Genomic DNA, 7,238 nt, shown 5'->3' on the forward strand with positions numbered 1-7,238 from the left:
ATTTGGATCCATTTTCTAGCTTTTAATTACAAACAAATCTTGATCAAACAGGGAGTACCAGTAACAATAGCATTCTATTTAACAATTAGTTGGGTTTTCATCGATGCGGAATTTAACTTAAAATTGTGAATATAGCAATAACATGACAGACTCGATGGCGACAGACGTTTCTGAAAGTTTGCGTTCAAGAATGAGTAACTTGTTCTTGAACAAAACTAAAGAATGTTCCGGTAGTAGTATAAACTTGCAATGGGTTGAACATTCAAGACAACGCACATCACATGATGGATAACAATATGATGAAGAATTCAGTTTTTTCTTGGGTTATAACCGAGAAGTCTAATGAATGTTTCAAAAATTATAAATATGTTGTTTTGACTTTTAGTCTGGAAATAGGTCCGTCCGAAGATTTTAACCAAAAATGGTAAGTCTAATTGATTTTTATTTTATTTTATCCAATGAGAATGAGTTTTATAAGAAAGCACAATTGGGGATACTCTCATAAATTGAGGAGTCCAACTTTGTGCACCCCTCAAAACCGGGGTGCGCATTCCGGCTCTCTTCATTGGGCAGTTTATTCGGTCAACTACTTTAACCAGTTTTGGTATTTATAACTTAGTAAAACATCTTCCATATTCAAATATAAATTTCTATGTTAATCTTTTTCTCTCTTTAATATGGCGAACTGGCAATTCAATATACCCGAAGTCAGAACCAGTATTTGATGGATTTGATTGTATCAATCAACAACAATCATCTAAAAACATAGAGAAAGATTATTGACAAATCTATATCACGAACCTAAAAAAAAATCATACATGAATAAGATTGTTGATTCTATCTTCTTCCTCCGTGGACGGCTGGAAAAATTATTTAGGTTTGGATTTTGATTAGTATCCATTACTCAACTCATTGTAAGAAGTTCTGATTGATAAAAAAAAAAACTTTCCAATTAACTCGAGAAGAAAGAGCTCTGTATAAGGAAAAAAAAATCAGAATACAAAGCACAAAACCCACTTCTAACGCATTCAGAACATTTCTTTGAGATACACTTTCACTATTTTTTTTCTTCTTTTCTGATGATGATAATTCGAGTTACTTGACGATGGTGAATATCTCATTAATCGATTAGGTGATTTTTTTTTGACGATGATGATTCCAGTTACTTGACGATGATGAATATCACATTAATCGATTAGCTGATGATGTTGATGAATTTCTGATCAAAATATTCTTATGACGATGGTTTGAAGAAGAAGGATAAAAAGGAACCATGGATATGGATCGTTATTTCTTAGAATATTAGATCCATTTCGGAAAAGAAAAATTAACGTTTAAAATAAAATAGGAAATCTGGTTTTCACCGAATGAACAACCCAATAAAGAGAGCCGAAATGTGCACCCCGATTTTGAGGGGTGCACAAAGTTGGGTACCCCTTATCTAAAATGGAGTCGGCATTGCATATAGTCACACGACAATGCCGACTATGAAAAAATACAAAAGCTAACAAACTCGGTATTGGCTTCATCAACCTACCAATACCAATTATAACAGTCGGTATTGTCTTAATCAACATACCAATACCGACTGTCCAAATTCGATGTGAACAATCAAAGATCCTTCTGAGTTATTTGACGATTACATAGATTCTTCTGAGTTATTTGATGATATGTTACAAGACACTAATGGTCCAGATATAATCAATAATGGTGAATGCGGTGATCAAATTCTTTATTTCTTTTCAACATTAAAGCCATTCGTGAAGGCGTCCTTGAAGAAGTCTGGAAGAAATAAGCACATGGTCGATGACCAATAATACTATTTTAGCCGATTGAGTTACATCAAATTTTGAAATTGGTTTGTCGAGAATCTTTCAAGGGGTTTTGAACAAGTTAGCAACAACACTAGAATTCGTGGGGAATTGTTAATACACCACTTACAGTTATAGCTTATGGTATGTCCAAATGGCTTGATATTTACGGTGGGGTTTCGATGATTAGGGTGTTGATTAGTTGGTTTCTAATATTAAAATCATTTTAAGATGCTGGTCTCTATCAAAGCATAAGGGCACATGAACAAATATTGTTATCGTGACAAAACGAAAATATGAGACCAAAAGAATTATTATAGAAAACACAAAATTGGTTAAAAAGACCAAAATCAACAATTCCGGGTGAAATGGACAGTTAGATTTTGATACTGTTTAAATGGACAAAAATGTAAAAATAGGCAGGATGTAACCAGTTTCATCGTACCCATTTTCAAATATTTTTTCTTATTTTTAATTTACACAGGATGTATCCAGTTTCATCCTTGCTATTTTTTAAATTTAAGCAAGGATGAAACCAGTTTCATCCTTACTATTTTTTTTTTGGTCATTTCACCCAAACTATTTTTTACTCGTTCATTTGAATCGTGATTTAAAAATATTTGGACAAATGACTCATTTTCCGTTCCGTATAGAAAATCAATTAAATTCTTTTATATACATCATCAGGTTTCATCGTGAACCCTAGTAGAGAGATTATTTAGCCATTACAAAAGAAAAAGAAAGGCTACGAAAAAGAAAGAAAACTACACTAATGCTCGGCGGAACCGGCTTCCTCCCGTTTATAACTTCTCCCTATCCATAAATGGTTATGCAAGATGTTTATTATATTAATCTCCATATATATTGCATGCATGTACAGAACATGGAATATTCTCCATTTGAAGAACCGACTTCCTCCTATTTATAACTTCTCCCTGTTTATATATATATGTCTACCACTCAACTTCTTTCCATAAATGGTCATGCAAAATGGGATCGAGATCGTCTGTGCCACTGCTTGTGTGTGTCCTATGTGCCATACCAATAGAAACACGCCACATCATTCCTCTCATTAACCATGACTAACTAAATAGATTTTCTATTTATACAACACTAATCGATTAGGAAAGATAATTAATTAGTTAAAAAAGATATTACAAATCCAAGAGAAAATACCGTGTTTCTATTGGTGTGGCACATAGGACACATCCAAGCAGTGGCACAGACGATCTGGACCCTGCAAAATGTTTATTATATTAATCTCCATACTGCATGCATGTACAGAACATGGAATATTCTCCATTTGAAATGATCTCGACACTATCTTTCCTTTTATCTCCTCTTCCACGTGCTTTTCTGTTGCCCACAATTATGTTAGAGAATGTTGACATTTATGGAGTCAAACATCTTTACTATTATAAAGCAAAGAGGTGAAATAACACAATTTTACAGAAACACCCATACACAAAAAAAACCAACAAAAATAAACAGAGGCTATATTTGTCAAACGTGTTTTTGGAGAGTTAGATTGCCGAGGTAAAAAGTTGAGTCTCTTCTCTCTCGAAAGTGGAAACGATTCAAATTTGAATTTCAAATTTTAGGATTCATAGTACAGTTTCCCTCTTAACCTTAGACTTTTTCTTTATGTTCTTTTCTACTTTTCTTCTATCAGGATAAAGATATTTTCTTTCTCCACTCATTTTTTTGTTTCCATCTAAAGAGTTTCCAACTAAAGATTGAGTAAAACCATATCATCTTACTGCACCGGTTTGTCACATACTCCTCACATACTTTCAGTGTTTGATTACCCATCAATATTACCATTTTTAAAATCTCAAATTTTTACCATATACGAACGCCTGGAATTTCTTTGTAAAAATGTCACAACGAAATTTTAAGTAACAAAAATGAAAATCCATAGATGGTTGATCACCACCGTTCTATCATCTTTGTTGACACCCACCTAATAGCTGATTATTTTGTTTAACCATGTCACTTCTACAGAATTATGAATTGTTTTTTTACCCGTATCACAAATCATCTTTTGTTTTAGTTCTTGGAGTAGATATTCAATAAGGGTGTAGTAAAGATTTTGTTTACCCATATTACACATCTTTTGTTCTTGTGTAGTAGATATTTAATGTGTGTATATATAGGGATTCAATTGGGGTGTAGTAGAGATTTCTTACATAAATCAGAACACTTTTTGTTTCTGTCCAGGTAATAAGATACAGAAAATGCCAAGGGGTGCCCGCTTGACTGACATTAGAAGACATGCAAGACTTTCAACCCCATATCATCTAACAGCCGGCCAACAAGGTAATTTTATGATTCAAAATTTCTGTTTTTAGAAGGGGTAATCATACATCAGTTGTTCTTATTATATGCGGCTCCCAGTAGGTCATGATGAGAGACATGATTCGGCGTTAATTGCACCTTGCATAAGATTAAGTAATATTAGAAGGCAGGCTAGACAAGCCTCGCGTCTGAAAAATACATCTCCAGCAATTCCTAGAGACGGTAAGGTTCTAAATATGCAATTACCTCTCTTAAATGACAAATGATGTTTTGTATGTGCTTCTTTGAAAACAAAATCTTTTATTTTGCATATGTTCATAGATTTACAACAAAATTCTACCATACCCACTACTGCAATTGTTACCCATACACGGACAAGACAAGCCTCCCATCCAACAAATACATCTCCAGCAATTCCTATAAACGGTAAGGCTCTAAATTTGACATTACCTCTTTAGATGGATAAACAATGTTTTGTATTTGGATTTTTTGAAAAAAAATCTTCTATTCTGCATATTTGTATAGGTGGGCAACAAAATTCTACCATACCCACTACTCAGATTGTTACCCGTAGATGGACAAGAAGCAACCACAATCGCGCCAGAAACTATGTTAACACAAGAAGAATGACAGTACACATGCTACCACAACCCACAATATGTGACAAATGTGGTGCTATGTTGTTTTCATCTGAAACCAAGGAAATGTGTTGCAAGAATGGAAAAGTTTCATCGCCACCACTTCGGACACCTGTCGAATTAAGGATGTTATATAATGATCAAAGTGATGTTGGGAAGCATTTTCGTCAAAACATTAAGATATACAATCATATGTTTGCTTTTACGTCAATGGGAGTTCACTATGATGCAGGTCTCGCCAATGGTTGTGATAGAATATACACTTTCAGAGATCAAGGAGGGATCTACTATAGGATAGGTAGTCTCCTACCTACTGGGCCAATGCCAAGACCCATGCCAAGGTATTTACAATGGTACATATATGATAGTGATAGGGAAATTGAACTTCGGATGCTGGAAAATACTGAAATGCAGGTTACTATGGTTGAAAGACTAAAGTTAATTTTAGATCAACATAATCCTTTTGTGCATCAATTTAGACGTTTGGCAATGAGAAGGGACATACCAAAATGTAAATTAGTGCTTAGAGAGCAGCCATTAGGGGGCCATCAGTTCAATCTACCTACATCAGATCAGGTTGCAGCAATAATAGTAGGAGGGGAAGATCTAACAAACGTTAAACCACGAGAGACCATTGTTGAAACCACCGAAGGGAATTTGCAAATGATTCCGGACACAATCGGTTATTTTGATCCTCTCCAGTACCCGCTTTTACTTCCATATGGGAACTACAGATGGGATTTGAACAACATTAGTTCAGGCGGGCAACGAGTTAGAGTTAGTTGTCGAACATTTTATTCGTATATGCTTCAGGTATAATTCCTTGCATTTAAGTACCTTCCCAAATTCCTTTATTTTTTTACTTAGAAGTGATTTAGAGTGGGAAACTTAATGTAATAACCTTACAACCAAGTACTTTTGAAGAAAAACAAAAAGAAGAAATAGTATGAGTCATATAATTCTTTTTTGCATGTATAAATTTCAACTGTTGTTACTGAAATAATACGTTTCATAACATAAAGTTTTATTATCTATTTTGAATGCAGATTCGAGCAAATGATACATCTATTCTACTTCGGGCTGGCAGATTGCTACAACAATTTGTCGTTGACACATATGTCAAGATTGAGATGCAAAAGTTACGATGAGTACGGGACAATAAAAAAACAATCAGAGCTGAGATGTACCAGGGATTACAAGATATATTTAATAGCGGGGTACGAAATGCTGGTAAGTAGTGTATATATTTAAAAGTTGTTTCCTTTTCTTTTTCTAAGATTGTGTTTGTATTGAATGGGAAACTCAAAATACAAATTTCATTGTCTATTAGGTTAAACTGGAAGAAAACCGATACCAAGATGCAATCTCTTTAGTTCAAAGGTATGGAAAACCGGATTTATTCATCACAATGACATGTAATACGTCGTGGTATAAGATAGTGAATGAATTGGGACCAGGCGAAACTCACCAAGACAGGCCTGACCTAACAACAAGAATCTTCAAAGCAAAACTCGAGGAATTGAAAAAGGATATTTATAATCGCGGAGTCTTAGGTACTGTTGTAGCTCATGTTCATGTTGTGGAGTTCCAAAAGCGTGGTATGCCCCATGCTCATATGTTGGTGATTCTTAGCGATCAAGAAAAGCTGAATAATCCAGATGAATATGATCAGATTGTGCGCGCAGAGATTCCTGATCCAAGCATTGAACCCGAATTATATGAAATAGTGAAAAAACATATGATACATGGACCATGTGGCAGACTGAAACCAAATTCTCCCTGCATGAGAAAAGATTCCTGTAAGAAAGCATATCCACGTCAGTTTTCAGAACATACGATCCAAGAAAATGATTGAATAGAAGACGCGATAATGGGATCACTGTGGAGAAAGGTGGCCTTTTCTTGGATAATCGATGGGTAGTACCATATAACCCTTGGCTCTTGAAGAAGTATAATTGCCACATCAATGTTGAAATATGCTCCAGTATTAAGGCCGTGAAGTATTTGTACAAGTATATATACAAAGGACCTGACATGATTTCCTTTCAGATTTGCAGACCATTCGACAAGAATGATGAGATATCACAATTTCTTGATGCACGGTGGGTTTGTTACAAGAAGCACTATGGAAGATTTTTAAGTTTCCGGTTCATAATATTTGGTCCTTTGTTCAAGTATATATCAAAGGACCTGACATGATTTCCTTTTAGATTTGCAGACCATTCGACAAGAATGATGAGATATCACAATTTCTTGATGCACGGTGGGTTTGTTCACAAGAAGCACTATGGAAGATTTTTAAGTTTCCGGTTCATAAATTTGTCCTTTGTTCAAGTATATATACAAAGGAACCTGACATGATTCCTTTTAGATTTGCAGACCATTCGACAAGATGATGAGATATCACATTTCTTGATGCACGGTGGGTTTGTCACAAGAAGCACTATGGAAGATTTTTAAGTTTTCGGTTCATAATATTTGGTCCTTTGTT

At 34.7% G+C, this 7,238-nt stretch overlaps 2 protein-coding genes across 2 annotated transcripts; both read left to right on the forward strand.

Moving 5' to 3' along the window:
* Positions 1 to 3,276: 3,276 nt before the first annotated feature.
* Positions 3,277 to 5,566, forward strand: LOC113294991. Its single transcript, XM_026543354.1, has 5 exons — positions 3,277 to 3,347; positions 4,032 to 4,130; positions 4,212 to 4,331; positions 4,431 to 4,535; positions 4,635 to 5,566. Exons 2-5 carry the CDS (start codon positions 4,049 to 4,051, stop codon positions 5,564 to 5,566), a joined length of 1,239 nt encoding a protein of 412 aa, XP_026399139.1. The 5' UTR covers positions 3,277 to 3,347; positions 4,032 to 4,048.
* Positions 5,567 to 5,854: 288 nt separating this feature from the next.
* LOC113293755 lies at positions 5,855 to 6,796 on the forward strand. Its single transcript, XM_026542290.1, has 2 exons — positions 5,855 to 5,977; positions 6,078 to 6,796. Exons 1-2 carry the CDS (start codon positions 5,864 to 5,866, stop codon positions 6,600 to 6,602), a joined length of 639 nt encoding a protein of 212 aa, XP_026398075.1. The 5' UTR covers positions 5,855 to 5,863; the 3' UTR covers positions 6,603 to 6,796.
* The last annotated feature ends 442 nt before the right edge of the window (positions 6,797 to 7,238 follow it).

Source organism: Papaver somniferum, chromosome 7 (assembly GCF_003573695.1).
Source record: "Papaver somniferum cultivar HN1 chromosome 7, ASM357369v1, whole genome shotgun sequence".
Classification (NCBI taxonomy): Eukaryota; Viridiplantae; Streptophyta; class Magnoliopsida; order Ranunculales; family Papaveraceae; genus Papaver; species Papaver somniferum.

What these genes read in the sequence shown, in the direction of transcription:
- LOC113294991 (XM_026543354.1), top strand. Translation starts at nt 4,049, where the DNA reads ATGCCAAGGGGTGCCCGCTTGACTGACATTAGAAGACATGCAAGACTT. An exon ending in TCTAACAGCCGGCCAACAAG is followed by an intron (nt 4,131 to 4,211) that starts GTAATTTTATGA and finishes GGCTCCCAGTAG; the next exon opens with GTCATGATGAGAGACATGAT. An exon ending in TCCAGCAATTCCTATAAACG is followed by an intron (nt 4,536 to 4,634) that starts GTAAGGCTCTAA and finishes ATATTTGTATAG; the next exon opens with GTGGGCAACAAAATTCTACC.
- LOC113293755 (XM_026542290.1), top strand. Translation starts at nt 5,864, where the DNA reads ATGTCAAGATTGAGATGCAAAAGTTACGATGAGTACGGGACAATAAAA. An exon ending in TAGCGGGGTACGAAATGCTG is followed by an intron (nt 5,978 to 6,077) that starts GTAAGTAGTGTA and finishes ATTGTCTATTAG; the next exon opens with GTTAAACTGGAAGAAAACCG.